Source organism: Salvelinus sp. IW2-2015, linkage group LG22, assembly GCF_002910315.2.
Source record: "Salvelinus sp. IW2-2015 linkage group LG22, ASM291031v2, whole genome shotgun sequence".
In the NCBI taxonomy this organism is placed as follows: domain Eukaryota; kingdom Metazoa; phylum Chordata; class Actinopteri; order Salmoniformes; family Salmonidae; genus Salvelinus; species Salvelinus sp. IW2-2015.
Window position 1 is genome coordinate 24,246,610 of NC_036862.1, and position 18,527 is coordinate 24,265,136.

At 44.7% G+C, this 18,527-nt stretch overlaps 1 protein-coding gene across 1 annotated transcript in view; it reads left to right on the top strand.

Moving 5' to 3' along the window:
• The first annotated feature begins 652 nt into the window (after positions 1–652).
• The window catches only part of LOC111982592 (protein moonraker), a 41,516-nt gene continuing 23,641 nt past the window's right edge, over positions 653–18,527 (top strand). Inside the window, 18 exon segments of the mRNA XM_070433869.1 lie at positions 653–664; positions 776–895; positions 2,291–2,578; positions 2,712–2,982; positions 3,123–3,216; positions 3,218–3,293; positions 3,396–3,617; positions 4,129–4,327; positions 5,396–5,580; positions 5,704–5,849; positions 7,942–8,031; positions 12,133–12,175; positions 12,177–12,278; positions 12,677–12,760; positions 12,967–13,095; positions 13,097–13,129; positions 13,368–13,449; positions 13,577–13,802. Of these exon segments, the coding sequence (XP_070289970.1) occupies positions 653–664; positions 776–895; positions 2,291–2,578; positions 2,712–2,982; positions 3,123–3,216; positions 3,218–3,293; positions 3,396–3,617; positions 4,129–4,327; positions 5,396–5,580; positions 5,704–5,849; positions 7,942–8,031; positions 12,133–12,175; positions 12,177–12,278; positions 12,677–12,760; positions 12,967–13,095; positions 13,097–13,129; positions 13,368–13,449; positions 13,577–13,802 (2,402 nt within the window).

The following is an 18,527-nucleotide window of genomic DNA, read 5'->3' on the forward strand; positions in this document are numbered from 1 at the left end:
CATATTCATGATATGAGGCTTGTACGCGTAGCATCTCTCCATTGAATACAGACGGTTGACGTCAACAACCCTCATCGAATACAATATGAGATATCCACCAATCCAAAGAAAGGATAGGCGGGAGCTAAACAGCCTTGCCTTGCCGCTTTGTGGACAACGACTCCCATTGTTAGGGCAGAGAAACAAGTATCTTGTCAGTATATCCATAATCTTTGCTATCAGTACAGAAAACGCATGACAACGCTTCCTCTTCCTGTCTATGAAAAATAAAAGTGATAGTACAACATCATCCTATTCGTGTAATGCTTTTGATGACTGTTTCATCGAAACAAACAGAAAATTATGGACACAAATAGCTAGAAAAACAACTATTTTATAATAGTAATCACATGTTAGTCAAATTAGTATTTTAAATGTCCTATATCTGGTTATGTTTTGACGGTTTCTGCTTTCCGTAGGTTAAAAATACCCACTTGTTTTTACAGAAGGCGGTGCTTATTATTTGTTGTCATGGCGGCATTTTAAGCAGTTTTAGCTGTGATTAGCATGCTAGCTAGCTGTCGAAGTCTATCCCGTACAAATAATATCCTAGCTAAATATTTTCACGTTCTTTACATGATGATATTCGAAGCATAATGTACCATCTGGTTGCATGGCTAGATACGTACGGAAATGTTAGGCAAGGGTTTGCAAAATGTATCAAAGCTAACGTTAGCTAGCTATCTAGGCAGGTAGCTAGGTACACAGGCTACAGCTGATGTAGATACACCGGTAGTTAGCTAGGGGATTTAGGAACAGCCATGACTGCAAACCTAGAGTCCCCGATGACCTAGGACAATCGAAAAGCTGGGTCACATTAGGTCCAAATCGAAGCACTCGGCTTTCTCAGACCCAGGTAAGATAACGTTAGCTATAGGACATTCATGTAAACCCACATATGGTCAAATGGATTGTGAACTATCTGACCAATAAGACCACAGTTCGTAAGATTGAACCAGGCAGTATGAGACCAGATATGCGCAAACACGGTAACGTTAGCCCCACAAGGGACGGCCCTGTCACCTTTCCTGTTTCCTCTCAATACATAAATTACTTCACACACAACAATGAACTGCGCCACCTGCAGAAATTCTCAGACTCTGCTATAGCAAGTTGTATCATGAAAGGTGACGATGCTCATCACAGGGAATTAAGAGTCCTGAGAGTTATAGTGTACAGTAAACGGAAGGATAATTCCCAGAGTATCTATAAAAAAGCCTAATCCAGACGACTTTTTAAGGAAGCTAATATATTTTAATGTGTGAGACACAATGCTTCTCATGTTTTACAGCAGTGTAGTGGCTAGTGTTTTGTGTTATGCCATTGTGTGCTGGAAGGGAAACTTCGTGAAGGATGACTGGACAAAATCATAAAGAAAGTGATACAATCAGATGCAGTCGAGTCAATGCAAGACATGTTCATAAAAAGGCTGCAAGCTTAAACACACATGATTATGGACAATGCCACACAGCCACTCCACAGCACTCTAATGCAACACAGTAGCAGGTTCATCCTGCCCAAACACTACACAGAGAGGTCCTTTTTACCCACAGCCATCACAAATGACTAATTTGTTATGCCTTTTATTTGTGTAGTTGTTGCTGTTTCCCAGGAGGATAGACAACATACTTTCTTACCTATCTTTTATGGCTATTAACGTGTGGGTGTTTTATTTAAGCAATGATACATGTGATATATGTGTGATATATGGCCAATATACCACAGCTAAGGGCTGTTCTTAGGTACGATGCAACGTGGTATATTGGCCATATGTCACAAACCCCCAATGTGCCTTATTGCTATTATAAAATGGCTACCAACATAATCAGAGAAGTAGAAATAAATGTTTTGTCACACCCGTATACCACGGCTGTCAGCCAATCAGCATTCAGGGCTCGATCCACCCAGTTTATAATATGTGTTTTATCATGTGTTTGTCACTGATATGGGTTCTGTCTTTGTAATTTTATTGATTGATGATGCTGAAGTGATGAAACAATTTCCCAAATTGGGATTAATAAAGCACTACTGTACTCTCTACTCTTTCTCCATCTTATACTAGTAATGATACTAGCATGCCATCATGATGGATATTGAAATATAACATTATAACTTTGTGAATGCCAGTTGATGTGGCCAGATCATAAGTTGGACAGCTGGATGTAACGTCAACTTAGCTAGCTAGCTAAATTGGTAGCTCTGTCATTGCAACAGCAGGAATGATTCCAGTGCCACTATTGTTTTCTTTCAGTTACTCTTCAATGCAGCCATGCCTGCCAACACCTATAACCGTGCTACTCAAGTTGGCCCAGCTGCACCCATTGTGATTGAGAAGCTGATGCCCTGGGTAGAGAAGCGGGAAGACCTGGATAGCACCTGTAGTTCTATGTGTTTCTCTGCTCTGTCTGAGGAGCGTCTGCTGGCTGCAGTCAGGCTGGCCAAGAGAGATCTGAGGAAGAGACGACAGGAGTCATTGAACAGCTCCCCCATCAGACCACAGCCAGAGGAGACCACTACCATCAAGAGCAATGTGGAGCAGGTAAATAAGGCTCATCAATATACTCCCCTTTCACATGTACAGTTTATATCAATTTTACTCTGCTCCAAGAACAATGAATCGATCATCAACCTTTATAATCGATTATCAACCTTGATAATTTTTCAATTTCAAGCAGAAGAGGGTTTTTCTTAAGGGGAGGTCAAAGACAGCCGGCCCCAAAGAAGAAGTGACTTGGTCTGCAGCCAAGGTGCTTGTATACACCTCCCAGAAGTACATCTCTGTACCCCCTGGGCCTGATCATGGCCTGTCCCCCCCAACCAGAGACCCAGGCCCAAGGCAGACAGCCAGCCAGGAGCCCCAGACAGCAATCAGCCAGGAGGTCCGCAGGCTGCAGAGAGAGCTGAACAACTACATCCAGAGATTAGATCAGCTCACAAACAGAGGTAACTCCACATAAATAAAGTTACCCATGAGTTAACCAGTCAAATCGCCATGGTCAGAGGGTCTAGACCTGTTGTAGTGATTATATTTCTATGGGTAACACAGCTGGAGTGGCACCTTGTTGGCATACTGTGCATTCCAGGGCGAATGGTTGCAGAGCACTTGGAGCCTGATGAGCAGCGCAGGGTGGAGGTACGCAGACAGGAACAGGCAGCCAACTCTGCACGCATCATCTATGCTACAACAACAGGCGAAAGAGATCCAAGAGGATTTAGACAAACTGCGCTCACAGAAGATTGAGCACACAAACAAAGTAAGTCTCACTTAATAACCAAAGCTGTCGTACTCTGATGAGGTTCATGATGAGGACAATGACAAAGACTAACACCCATCTCCCTCGCTCTCATTTTCTCAGTCCAGAGCGATGGACAGGTTGGCTGCTGCCCACAGAGGGGCGGTCAGGGCCATGCAGAGGTTCACTAATCAGCTGTCTGACACGTCTGAGGGCAGGATGCCCTCCCGTTATAAAGAGCTGGGCCAGCTGATCCGCCAGCTCTCTCTGTGCTCGGCCAAGGTGGAGGTGGGCCAGGGATCAGCCATCCCAGAGACTGCCCTGGACATCCTGCAGAAACTAGGGGTCAGTCATAGTCTGAGTCCCAAATGGCTCCTTATTATCTTTATAGTGCAGTACTTTTGATCAGGGGCAGGGGCAAAGGTCTCTGGTCAAAAGTAATGCACTATATAGGAAATAGAAAGCCACTTGCGATGCATCCATATATTTAATCCACCTACAGGTCACTCTCACCTTATTACAAAGAAGATGGGCACCAGAACATTTCCCAAATCAACTACTGTACATCTATTGGTCATTTTTGATAAGTAGCTTCCTTATAAATCTATATTAGCTTCCTTATACATCTATATTAGCTTCCTTATACATCTATATTAGGTTATACAAGCAATACTCTATTTAAAAACCTAAGCTATTCAATCTAAAGAAAGTGGAAATAAATGTGCTGGAGAGCCACAAAATCATAGGTAGAGCTGAAGTATTATACAGTACATTTCATTTAGATTTTATTTGGCTTCTTTAATTTGAATGTATACAGAATATATTCGATTTTCGTGTCTCTCTCTGTGTCTCTCAGACCCTGGATAATGCTCTCAGCAAGCAGGAGAGTCCAGTACATAGGAGGCACGCCCGAGCACCCAGTTCCTCCCCTGCACGCTACCGCAGGTCTCCACATCGCAGCACGTCTCCTCCCCGTCCCCGTGCACCCAGGGGCCCTGCCACCAGGGGTCTCAGAGGACCTCGTAGAGCAGCAGGCCCCAAGAAGTCCTTCCCTGGTGAGCAACGAGCAGGTGTTCTCATTCTAATTCTAGCTGAGTGACTCAGCATTCAGAGACACTCATTATCTCAGTCAGCTGTGCTGCTGAAGCTATTTTATTAGCATTTTAATAAGGATAGCCTAATTATCTAGTCTTTTTTTATTGGCTCATTATTCCATATCCTCATAACATCAATAACTCATGTAAATTAATTTCATAATTCATTAAACCCGGAACAACCAACACAGCAAATGTGTCAGACAAATCAGCATCCCCTCCTTCGGTTGAAACCACAGTCACACAGACACACAGTCACACAGACACACAGTCACACAGACACACAGACACAGCAGTTAAAATAAAATATCTGATCCAAAAAATAGAACATTTATTGTGTGGGTGGAACGATTCCTGAAACTGCATTTTTAATTTGAGCGTCTCGGGTCTTTGTTGTTTACCCTGTTCTTTCATTGTGAATGAGGTAGCAGATTCTTATGGTTCCCATGGCTCAGGAAATTACCTGAAGGCTTAAGTGCTGTGTGTGTTTGGGCCTCCCACCGAGCTTGAATCACGGCACCAGGGTGGAGATTAATGAGGGGCTGTCTGACTGACACAAGGAGGGGAGAGCGGGTCCGGTTCTCTGGCCATGGTTCTCCTGCAGGCAGCTCATTGTGTGGGTTGTTGGCTCCTACTGTGTACAGTCTCCCCGTGGGAGATATGATGCAGCCACCACACACCACGAGAGGGTTTGAACTGGATAGTATGCGCAGGTCTCCTTGGCAACTAATAACAGTTCTCACTGTCAATGAACAAACCCCCTACTGTACCTTCTCCACACTGCCAAACAAGCAGCAGGCAGGTGTCTGTTTGTGTGCTAGTTGGCCAGATAATTGTGTAGTCTGTCAAAGGAGCATGCAGGTGTTAAGGGCCATACAGGCTTTACTAATGTTTGATTAGTCATGCCAAGCACTGTAACACTTATCTGTAAGGGCCTATAGAAATGATTGAGCACATAGCCTAGCTGTTCAAGTGTTTCAAAACAACAATTCAATAAGAATTGATGATGAGCCAATGTTGTGATGTTAGCAAATAGGAGAGCGGTCCCTCAGCATCAGCAGCCCCCCAGAGCCACAGAGCCTCCTCCACAGCTGGATCGCAGACAGGTGCTCAGGGCTGGCCTGGAGAGCCTGGTCCATCTTAGAGAACTCAGGGAAGGTGGGGGACAGGTCCCCGACAGTCAAGGAGGAGCACTGCTCCCCGACAGGACAAAGGTCAGTGAGTTTAATTAGTACATTTTTGACGCAATTAAATGTATTTTAATATGTCTATTAATAACTGTCTAGCCTGAACTATTTGCACTACAATTGTGTTTCTTAAACATTATCTTTGTCCAGAAGCAGGGAGCCCATGTGAGGGATGCAGGTTTCCAGCAGCCCACAGTGGCTTCCAGGCTGAGAGTGTGTCAGCACCCACAGAAGGAGGCCTCTGTGCCCTGGATACCCACGTCACCTCACTCTCCTCCTAAACAACAACAACAGTGGTGAGATCAGAGGAGAGCACTCTCTCTTGTCCTCAGTCTCTCTTTTGTAACTTACTCTTGCTGCATACTCTCCCTCTCTTACAGTCTCTCTTTTGATTGTCATTTTTTCTAATCCACTTGTTTTATGTGTCCTGCTCCCCTCAGAAGAGACCAGAGCCTCGATGTCTCTTCTCCCCTCTGAAGCCCTCCTCAGGCCCCTCAGAGCAGCAGCTGAGTGGTGTGGTGACAGCAGAGCAGGACTATTGTCTGACCTGTGATAGACAGAGACATGCCCACAACGAAGCCTTCAGGTCACTGATAATAACAATAATGCATTTTATTTGCAGAAATCTTCATTTAACACATAAAACATAAACCATTGGACATGGCAAACAACCTTGTGTCTTATTAGCATCACAGTACCTTACTAGTCTCATTTATGAGGTTTTAGTTGATTAATAATACACTACATCACCAAAAGTATGTGTACATCTCTTTGTCGAACATCTCATTCCAAAATCATGGGCATTAATATGGAGTTGGTCCCCCCTTCGCTGCTATAACAGCCTCTACTCTTCTGGGAAGGCTTTCCACTAGATGTTAAAACATTGCTGCGGGGACTTGCTATCATTCAGCCACAAGAGCATTAGTGAGGTTGGGCACTGATGTTGGGCGGTTAGGCCAATCAAGTTCTTCCACACCGATCTCGACAAACCTTTTCTGTATGGACCTCGCTTTGTGCTCGGGGGCATTGTCATGATGAAACAGAAAAGGGCCTTCCCTGAACTGTTGCCACAAAGTTGGAAGCACAGAATTGTCTACAATGTCATTGTATGCCGTAGCATTAAGATTTACCTTCATTGGAACTAAGAGGCCTAGCCTGAACCAAGAAAAACAGCTCCGGAACATTATTCCTTCTCCACCAGACTTTACAGTTGGCACTATGCATTTGGGCAGGTAGCGTTCTCCTGGCAGCCGCCAAACCCAGATTCGTCCATCGGACTGCCAGATGGTGAAGCGTGATTCATCACTCCAGAGAACACGTTTCCACTGCTCCAGAGTCCAATGGAGGCGAGCTTTACACCACTCCAGCCGACGCTTGGCATTGCGCATGGGGATTTTAGGCTTGTGTGCGGCTGCTAGGCCATGCAAACCCATTACATGAAGCTCCCGGCGAACTGTTCTTGTGCTGACGTTGCTTCCAGAGGCAGTTTGGAACTCGGTAGTGAGTGTTGCAACCGAGGACAGGGGAGTTTTACGCACACTCGGCGGTCCGGTTCTGTCAGCTTGTGTGGCCTACCATTTCGCGGCTGAGCCATTGTTGCTCCTAGACGTTTCCACTTCACAATAACAGCACTTACAGTTGACCGGAGCAGCTCTAGCAGGGCAGAAATTTGACGAACTGACTTGTTGGAAAGGTGGCATCCTATGAAAGGACCACGTTGAATGTCGCTGAGCTCCTCAGTAAGGCCATTCTACTGCCAATGTTTGTCTATGGAGATTGCATGGCTGTGTGCACAATTTTATACACCTGTCAGCAATGGGTGTGGCTGAATCCACTAATTGGAAGGGGTGTTTTGTATAAATAGTGTGTATGTGTTATAGCTGAGTGGACTGGCAGAATGAATGAACCAATGGAAACTGCCCAGGGAACAGTTTAATTAATGAGTTTGCTCATTTTGAGTAATTAAACCATTTTAAACCCTGATCTCAGACCCCACTTGCTGAAAGCTGCAAGCAATACTCTGATTCCAATTCAAAGTTAACTTCTCCAAAAAATTAAATCTAGGCGCTTGCTTGTTAGATTGGGGACATTCTTTTTTTTTTAAAGCACCGTGATGGATAGCAGTGCCTGCCTGCCCTAAATTTAAGTGCACAGCAACCCTCTACACTAATCAAAACTTAATTAGTGCAATTGAGGTCTATAATTAATCATATGCCTGCAGCCTAATTTTGGTGGCTGACATTAGGACTGGATTTTTATTTATTTAACTAGGCAAGTCAGTTAAGAACAAATTCTTATTTTACAATGATGGCCTACCCCGGCCATCCACATATGTGGATCTCTAATTGAAACAGTTCTGTCTTGTGTTGTCTTTATGTGAATGCACAGGCAAGCCTGGCTTGACAGAATGACCATGCAGTGACTGAGGGACCTAATTCAGCTGAGTAAAGATGAAGCAGAACGCATCCAGAGACTCCAGTAGACTAGAGTAGTACTACGTCCTGTACACACTCCCTATCATAGCCTGGGAACAAATATACTGTTAGTCTACCCTGTCAAGCTAAAAGTGGAAGGTCAAAATGTTCAGTAGTTGTGTCAAGGTACTAATTCCTCAGTGTGAAATTATGACAACTTAACACATCCCTGAAGCCCTTCAGGTTTGTGACAAGTATGAGTCTGGAAATCAATGAACAAACAATATGACCAAGCCAGAGGGGATTCAAGTGCAGGAATTAAATTCAAATGAAATGCCGCCGGTAGGGATGGCTGCCGTTTTACGGGCTCCTAACCAGCTGTGCTATTTTGTTCGTTTTTTTTTGCGTTGTTTGTAACTTTTTTTTTAACTTATTTTGTACATAATGTTGCTGCTAATGTCTCTGATGACCGAAAAGATTACTTACCTCAAACTGGACAAAGACTTTTCTTTAACGTGTCTGACGCAAAGGATATACTGGGGCTTCCGTGTTGCGCAGCGGTCTAAGGCACTGCATCTCAGTGCTAGAGGCATCACTACAGACACCCTGGTTCGAATCCAGGCTGTATCACAACCGGCCGTGATTGGGAGTCCCATAGGGCGGCGTACAATTGGCCCAGCATCGTCCGTGTTTGGCCGATGTAGGCCGTCATTGTAAATAAGAATTTGTTCTTAACTGACTTGCTATCACGAGAATTTTCAATCCCAAATGATGATAACTAAACAATTATTTAAGCTTTGACCAATCCCCGAGGTTTGTAGGACCCTGGGTTTAATAATAATTACGCAAAGTAATCCTTTAGTCATTACTTTAGACATAAAAATTCCCTTATCAGTTAAATAAAGGTTAAGTACAAAAAAACGGGCCCAAATCCCCGTCATTTGCATGAAGAAAAGACAGAGAAAAAGGGGGCGGAGGTCCGGCTGCCTTCTGAGAATTCATAGGCTACTGAGTAAACCTCCACCACCATAGTTCCTGTGCCCAAGGAAGCAAAGGTAACCTGCCGAAATGATTACCGCCCATAGCACTCACGTCATGCAATCATTGGAAAACAAAATGGATGATATACGATCAAGACTATCCTGCCAACGGGATATTAAAAACTGTAATATCTTATGTTTCACTGAGTCGTGGCTGAACGACGATACGGATAATACAGAGCTGGCTAAATTTTCCATGCATCGGCAGGACAGAGAAGCTACGTCTATTTGTCAATAACAGCTGGTGCGCAATGTCTAATATTAAAGAACTCTCGAGGTATTGCTCGCCTGAGGTAGAGTACCTTATTATAAGCTGTAGACCACACTATCTACCAAGAGAGTTCTCATCTATATTATTTGTAGCCGTGTATTTACCACCACAAACCGATGCTGGCACTAAGACTGCACTCAACAAGCTGTATAAGGCCCTAAGCAATCAAGAAAATGCTCATCCAGAAGCGGCGATCCTAGTGGCCGAGGACTTTAATGTGGGCAAACTTAAATCCGTTGTACCTCATTTCTACCAGCATGTCACATGTGTAACCAGAAGGGGGAAAAAACTCTAGACCACTTTTACTCCACACACAGAGACGCATACAAAGCTCTCCCTCGCCCTCCATTTGGCAAATCTGACCATAATTCCAGCCTCCTGATTCCTGCTTACAAGCAAAAACTAAAGCAGGAAGTACCAGTGACTCGCTCAATACGGAAATGGTCAGATGACGCGGATGCTACGCTACAGGACTGTTCTGTTAGCACAGACTGGAATATGTTCTGGGATTCATCCAATGGCATTGAGGAGTATACCACTTCAGTCACCAGTGCATTGACGACGTCGTCCCCACAGTGTCCGGATTGGATGGATTACAGGCAACATCCGCATGGAGCTAAAGGCTAGAGCTGCCGCTTTCAATGAGCGGGACACTAATCCGGATGCTTATAAGAAATCCCGCTATGCCCTCAGACGAACCATCAAAAAGGTCAAAGCGTCAATACAGGATTAAGATTGAATCCTGCTACACCGGCTCTGACGCTTGTCGGATGTGGCAGGGCTTGAAAACTATCACGGACTACAAAGGGAAACCCAGATGAAGCAGATGCTAAGCTGCAGGACTGTTTTGCTAGCACAGACTGAAATATGTTCCGGGATTCTTCCGATGGCATTGAGGAGTACACCACATCAGTCACTGGCTTCATCAATAAGTGCATCGGTGACGTCGTCCCCYCAGTGACTGTACGTACATACCCCAACCAGAAGCTATGGATTACAGGCAACATCCACACTGAGCTAAAGGGTAGAGCTGCCGCTTTCAAGGAGCAGGACTATAACCCAGAAGCTTATAAGAAATCCCGCTATGCCCTCCAACAAACCATCAAACAGGCAAAGCATCAATAGAGGACTAAGATCAAATCGTACTACACCGGTTCCGACACTCGTCGGATGTGGCAGGGCTTGAAAACTATTACAGACTACAAAGGGAAGCACAGCCGAGAGCTGCCCAGTGACGTGAGCCTACCAGATGAGCTAAATGCCTTTTTTTCTCACTTCGAGGCAAGCAACACTGAAGCATGCATGAGAGCACCAGCTGTTCCAGACGACTGTGTTATAACGCTCTCGGTAGACGATGTGAGCAAGACCTTTAAACAGGTCAACATTCACAAAGTTGCGGGGCCAGACGGATTACCAGGACGTGTACTCCAAGCATGCGTGGACCAACTGGCAAGTGTCTTCACTGACATTTTCAACCTCTCCCTGACCGAGTCTGTAATACCTACATGTTTCAAGCAGACCACCATAGTTCCTGTGCACAAGGAAGCGAAGGTAACCTGACGAAATGATTACCGCCCCGTAGCACTCACGTCGGTAGCCATGAAGTGCTTTGAAAGGCTGGTCATGGCTCACATCAACAGCATCATCCCGGATACCCTAGACCCACTCCAATTCGTGCTTAGTCACCTCCTATACCACCTGTTCACCCTCGACTGCGTGGCCAAACACGACTCCAACACCATCATTAGGTTTGCTGACGACAGAACAGTGGTAAGCCTGATCACCGAAAACGATGAGACAGCTTATAGGGAGGAAGTCAGAGACCTGGCAGTGTTGGGCCAGGACAACAACCTCTCCCTCAGTGTGAGCAAGACAAAGGAGCTGATCGTGGACTACAGGAAAAGGAGGGCCGAACAGGCCCCCATTAACATCGATGGGGCTGTAGTGGAGCGGGTCGAAAGTTTCAAGTTCCTTGGTCTCCACATCACCAACAAACTATCATGGTCCAAACACACCAAGACAGTCGTGAAGAGGGTACGACAACACCTTTTCCCCCTCAGGAAACTGAAAAGATTTGGCATGGGTCCCCAGATCCTCAAAATGTTCTACAGCTGCAACATCGAGAGCATCCTGACCGGTTGCGTCACGCATCACTGCTAGGTATGGCAACTGCTCGCCCTCTGACCGTAAGGCGCTACAGAGGGTTGTGCGTATGGCCCAGTACATCACTGGGGCCAAGCTTCCTGCCATCCAGGACCTATATACTAGGCGGTGTCAGAGGAAAGCCCCAAAAATTGTCAAAGACTCCAGTCACCCAAGTCATAGACTGTTCTCTCTGCTACCGCACCTACATGCGGTACCGGAGCGCCAAGTCTAGGACCAAAATGCTCCTTAACAGCTTCTACCCCCAAGCCATAAAACTGCAGAACAATTAATCAAATGGCCACCCGGACTATTTACATTAACCCCCCCACACATTTTTTTTTACACTGCTGGGACTCGCTGTTTTTTTTCTATGCATAGTCACTTTACCCCTACCTACATGTACAAATTACCTCGACTAACCTGTACCCCCGCACATTGACTTGGTACCGGTACCCCTGTATATAGCCTTGTTATTTTATTGTGTTACTTTTTATAATTTTTTACTTTCGTTTATTTGGAAATATTTTCTTAACTCTTTCTTGAACTGCATTGTTGATTAAAGGCTTGTAAGTAAGCATTTCACGTGAGGTCTACTCCTTTTGTATTCAGCGCATGTGACGAATAAAGTTTGATTTGATTTGAATAACTTAGTGAAGACAGGATTCAGGACTATATTGTCACACCAGGCTTGTGCATGTGTGTGTGTCAGGTCTGAGGTGGGCTCTCCAACCCAGTGGGCTGAGAGAGTTGAGCAGGGAGGCCCGAGGGAGACTTCAGCCTCTCTTGGACCAGGCCCAAGAGACATTTAAACTCTCCATAAAAAAAATAAAGGGTTGTATGGACACAAAAAATAGACAATCCTTTTGAGTTTTTTCTTGCTTTTCAGCAAGGAGGGGAATAAATAACTGAGTGTGTAACTTTGCTGTCACTCAATAACCACATTGTTGTTACAGAAGAAAAGCCTGGACCAAGGAAAGCTTTCCCCTCACTCAGGAATTCCACTGCCCTCAGAGGAGTGGGGAAATCAATACAACTAATTTGTAATTGAAAAATCCATACAGCTATTTACCACCAGATTTGTGCCACCACAGTGAAATGAATAGGGAATTTACAGCTAGGCCTAGGGTGTACTGCTGCAGCCTTGTGTATGTGCTGAGTGAAAGACTGAGTTAGAGTAGGAGTGGTTGGTGTTAGGTAGGAGAAGGTCAGTAGTGGTGTGGTACTGAGCTTGCCCTACCTGTGTACCCCAGCAGATGGGAGCTGCTGCCTCTCAGACCCGGGACAGAAAGGTCACATCGTCACTGAGGCATCGGCTGTCTGAGCAGGCTACAGACAGAGTGAGTAGCCCTGTCATATTGTAATGATACTGACTTATATTACCAATATTTATGTTTTTCTCAGCATTTTAGTCCCAAATGCAAATAGGGCTTTGGTCAAAAGTAGTGCACTATATAGGGAATAGGGTGCCATTTCGGGAAACAGCCATGAAGTGATTCCATAAAACGCATGTGATGAGCTCTGTCCTATCTACCTCCCTCTCCAGGCTGCAGAGTGCGCTGAGGTGCTGAGTGAGGCCCTGCTAGAGGAGCTGCTGGCCGATGCAGTGCGGGCCACCTGGGTGGCGGAGACAGACAGACAGATGGAGGGTTTGGCCCAGCGGCCAGCTCAAGGCCCCCACCCTGGAGAGCATGCTGCTGCGCATGGAGGTGAGCCCTGAGCATTGCCCTAAGGAAAGACCACCACACAAAGGTCACAGGGAGTTTGAAAGGGCACCGCTAGTTAGTTTGTCATGCAAGGCCTGTGTGATGTTTGACAGCCTTGGTCAAGCTGTGCTATGGAGATACAGTGAATACACTGTCCAGTCCTGTCTGGATTTGTATTATTGTTTGGCTGAAATATGTATTTAAATAATATACTTATTTGATCATCTATGTGTCTGAGCAGAAAGACCAGGAAGCTGTGAGGAGACGCTTTGCTGCCATCACATACTCAGACCCTCACCACTGGGACAAAGGGGACACAACTGGTGAGTAAACAGACCAAGTAACTCCTCCACACATCCTCCACACAGTTTTGCATGAGGGTTTGAATTGTTGTTCCTCTGGTGCACTGCAGGTGGAGGTATAGTGTTAGTGCTGTTTTAGCCAGTTGAGAGCAAGTCTATCCCTCTTCCGCTCTCCTTTTCCACCCCTCTTTCTCCCATCCCCATCTCTCTCTCAGGGCCCCAGAGGCCTGCTCCAGGCCAGTCTCTCCTCAGCCCGTTAGGATCACCAGGCCAACACTGAGACACACCACCACGGCTGACATTGTCCTGGAGAGCCCTGTGGAGACCGGGTGTTTTTTCATCTGGTGTTGCCAAAGCGCTCTTTCCTGTGAATAGTCCTATGCACAGAATTCAATAGAACATTGTGTGTTGTTACAGTATCTGTATGTTAATGTGTTTGTTTTGTAGTAATCACCATGCAATACTGCAGCCACCATCTTAGAGAAAGCTTCAAGCACTGTCTAAGTTTAATGGGTTGATGTATGGACAGCTTGTTTGAGAAACAGATAGATATTAATAAGGAATATATTACATTATATACTGGGTGGTTCGAGCCCTGAATGCTGATTTGTCTGACAGCCGTGGTATATCAGACCATATTCAACGGGTATGACAAATCATTTATTTTTACGGCTCTAATTACATTGGTAACCAGTTTATAATAGCATTAAGGCACCTCAGGGGTTTGTGGTATATGGCCAAAATACCACAGCTACGGGCTGTATCCAGGCACTCTGAGTTGCGTCATGCATAAGAACAGCCCTTAGCAGTGGTATATTGGCCATATACCACAACCCCTCATGCCTTATTGCTTAATTATACATTTATAATTTGTTGATGTTGCAGATTGTAGTTAATGGTTATGAGATGCTATACTGGGTGATGGGACTTCTGCAGTCTCCACTAAATGGGAATTAATTACAGAGGGTAATGGTGTATGACATCACTTAACCTGCTCCCACCTTATCAGGCAGGAACTCATAAAGGACAATATAACGAGACAAAACTGATGCAGAACATTGATCCCCTAAATGTAAGACGGTGAGAAAGTGCCCAACAAAACCACTGTCCCAAAAACTGTCAATTACTTTATTTTGCAGTTGACGTCCACTCCAGACGATCAACAAAACGGATAGAGGTGGAACGTTGTTTATGCCTTTCCCAGAATGCACTGCTTTGTTGTGCCTCAATTCTGGCTGTTCCTCTCCACCCCTAATCTCTCCTGGCTGCGATGAGACCAAACCTAACCCCCTTCAAACCCCAACCCCCCCGCCCACCCACCCTCTGGCAAGACATAAAGGGAGTGCATCAGTGTGCCTCTGCCTCCCTCCCCTGCCCAGAGCTTTAGCTGTAGCTGCCATTGCTTAAATTACTTAGGAATGAAGGAAGAAGAAGGAGGGGAGAGTGTGAGAGATGAGAGCCAACGGCTGACAGGGGAAGTAAGTTGTTGAGAGCAGAGCGGACATGCCAGCATGATGCAGTGAAACATATTAGCATATTAAAGACAGTCAGAAGTTCACTGTTCCTGGTCCAACTGGACCTTCTGGAGGGGCTCAGACCAACTCTTCTGTGACTCATCTCTCACTCAGTCCATCTGCTTTTACCTATCCATCTGTAACCTTCCATTTCTGTCTCTAAAGACCAGCAGAAACTAAACCACCACTAACTCTTTGCTGTCTGTTATGTGTGTTGGGAGGAAGATGTGGTCAACCCAAATTCCATTCATAGCGCAGGTTATGACTCTGCCTAGTTATTTCATATGGTTTATGGGTAAAACAATACTAGCAGAACTAACTGACCTTGGCTTTCTTGTTCCTGTATTGGTAGTGATTGGCCAGATAGCTTTACTTCTACCCCTGTGTTGTAGATACTAGCTACCTGTATCCTCCTGCCTTTATGAAGATAGCATTAGACTCACCCAGGAAAGTCTGTCTCTGTGTCTTCCTCCCTCTCACGGCCCAGTGAATTACACAGTCCAATGGGACTTCTCACCCCTGCCTGAGTGGCAGGTCATTTCATTGGTGTGTTAGACAAGGAAAATGGCCTGAGCCTCTGACAGGATTCCGATAAAAAGACTAGCAGAGTGCGTCATGAAAATTCTCTCCCTTGTTTTTCCCTTGCTTTGCCCCCAGTAGCTGTATAAATGAGATAATGTGGAACTGTCTGACCGAATATGAAGCCAGGTATTTTTTTGTATCGACGAGTGCACTCGTGTGAAAGCACAATACAATGATTGTGTGTTGTGTCTCTGAGAATGCCGGGCAAGTTTTCATCGCATTCTATCTCATTTGCAAAGCAATAGGGATTGATTCTAAATTCCACATGGATATCGTCTCATCCCCTACAAACACACAGAGCATGTTCAGAAGTTCTTCCCTCCAGTCTTTCTATTATCCTTGATTACGTGGAGAAAATTAGTCAGCCGAACACTCAGGGCTGAAAATTATAGATTTTTATGTGCCAACACACAGGGAGTATTTTCTTCCTCCTTCCGTCCCAGTATGTTTCCCTGTAGGCCTGTGTTCTGAGCGCTAGCTTCAAAGGGTTGACAAAGATACAGGTGCCAATAGAGATTGATTCCATACAAAACCAGGACAAAAAAAGACTATGATTTGTGGAATTTTCACTAAATGTAATCCATAGAATGGTCCTTTGGAGGAAAGATTGTTTACATATATTTGACATTTGTATTTAAAAGTATAATTGAGAAATAATTAATTTTGGCCTTACCTTTAAGGCTCGGTAATGCAGTGGTCACCTACCCAGGCCTCCTTTAAGACTCCATAATGCAGTGGTCACCTACCCAGGCCTTCTTTAAGACTCCATAATGCAGCGGTCACCTACCCAGGCCTTCTTTAAGACTCCACTATGCATTGGTCACCTACCAGGCCTTCTTTAAGACTCCATAATGCAGTGGTCACCAACCCAGGCCTTCTTTAAGCTCCATAATGCAGTGGTCACCAACCCAGGCCTTCTTTAAGACTCCATAATGCAGCGTCACCTACCCAGGCCTTCTTCAAGACCCATAATGCAGTGGTCACCTACCCAGGCCTTCTTTAAGACTCCATAATGCAGTGGTCACCAACCCAGGCCTTCTTTAAGACTCCATAATGCAGTGGTCACCAACCCAGGCCTTCTTTAAGACTCCACCATAAGCACGGTCACCTACCCAGGCCTCTTCAAGACTCCATAATTGCCGTGGTCACCTACCCAGGCCTTCTTTAAGACTCCATAATGCAGTGGTCACCAACCCAGGCCTTCTTTAAGATTCCATAATGCAGTGGTCACCAACCCAGGCCTTCTTTAAGACTCCATAATGCGGTGGTAACCAACCTTTTCCTCGCAGTCAAAATGCAAGCCAAAATCTACCGCTCAGATTTATTTTTGTTGGTGTAGCACTTGCAAGGCACAGCTGAGTATAAATTGAAATAATTAGCAAATAATTCGTTTTTTTTTTTACTGGACTGACGATACCTGCATTTTATGGTCATGGTGCTTTCAAGACAACTGGGAACTCTGGAAAAAACGAGGTCAAATCATGACATCAGTGATCTTCCGGTCGTAAAGTCGGAACTCTAAAAAGATGCCCAAGTTTCCGACTTGGAATTCTCGTTTTTCCCCTGAGTTTCCAGTTGTTTTAAACGCACTGAAGTTGGAAGTCTGAGATTTCCGAGTTCCCAGTTGTTTTGAACACATTAGTCTCAGCGGAGGGAGGGTGGTAGAGAGCAGCAGAGGGTTCGTCTCTCACGGTCCCTGTTCTCTTCTTTCTTTCCTCCGGTAGGAGACTGACCAGAGAGAGGGGACACGTCTTCTACCTGATGGCTAAATTCAAGTCAAACCGTATCTGCGTCGTGCACAAATTCATATTGTTCCTATGATCAGAGAAAGTGAAATATTCCTTGATATTAAAATAGACACGATGAGCTGCTAATAATAATACAAACGCAAGGCTATCCATATACTGTATTTAGCTACTCATTTATTGCAGCTGAAGCGCGAGGGGAAGTAGGGAGTAGATCGTTTTATGTTTTGTAATAGTGCAGAATAAAAACTAACACATGAACTCGCACATAAAAACAGAAGCTCTTTGTTGTCTCTGCTCATGGTTTGAAAGTTACTAAATCTCACATAGGCTAGTATCAAATTCGATGTGGCCGGGGTTGTGGAAGCTGTAGTGATTTGAGCTATCCAATTGGCCAGCGCAGTAGGCGTACTCGATTTAGCGACAGATCTCCCAGTTTAGCCTCAGATCTCTCTCGGCGGAGTTTGTCTTTTCAGACAAATGAAATGGTTCAAAATGGGAACACTTTGCCTACCCGGTGCACAGGGCTTCTGAATCAAGTGCACCTACTGTCAACAGCGCAACCTGTATAATAATAAAAAAGGAGTGCAAGCCTTTATCGTTGGCTGTTCTACAGAAATGTTTGGTGATCGACTAGGACTACCTTGAAGATCGATCAGTCGCGATCGACCGGTTGGTGACCACTGCCATAATGACCACTGCCATTTAATCTGTAGGTGTTTAGAGCAAAAATTGGTGTCATATAAAGCTTTACTGCTTGCTCTGTAATATGAAAAGTATTTTAATTTCAATATATTTCAATATAAATATGAATATTGGGAAAACTTTTTTTATTTTTTTATTGTTGCAAATGTTTCTGCTGGTGATTAGCAGGATATGCAATGATACAAGTTAAAGGAGGGCTATAATTGGTTACATTACTATGCTGTATAAAATTGTCCATAACATTAAAAGTAGCAGAGATCCCACTCTGGAACTTTGAGATGCCCGTAGAGTATATTATGTTCAACAATATATTGAAAGATAAGCCAAATATATATATTTTTCAATATTCATGTTTATATTTGTGAATATTCATACATTATTATAAACAATGTTTTTTTTACTGAAATCAAGTACTACAGAGCAAGCGGTAAAGCTTCATATGACTGACGCCAAGTCATATGGAGTCTTAAAGGAGGCCTGGGTAAGGCCAAAATCGAATAAATATGCCAACTTTGATGAATTATTTCTCAATTAAATCAGCTGTGTAGTGCTA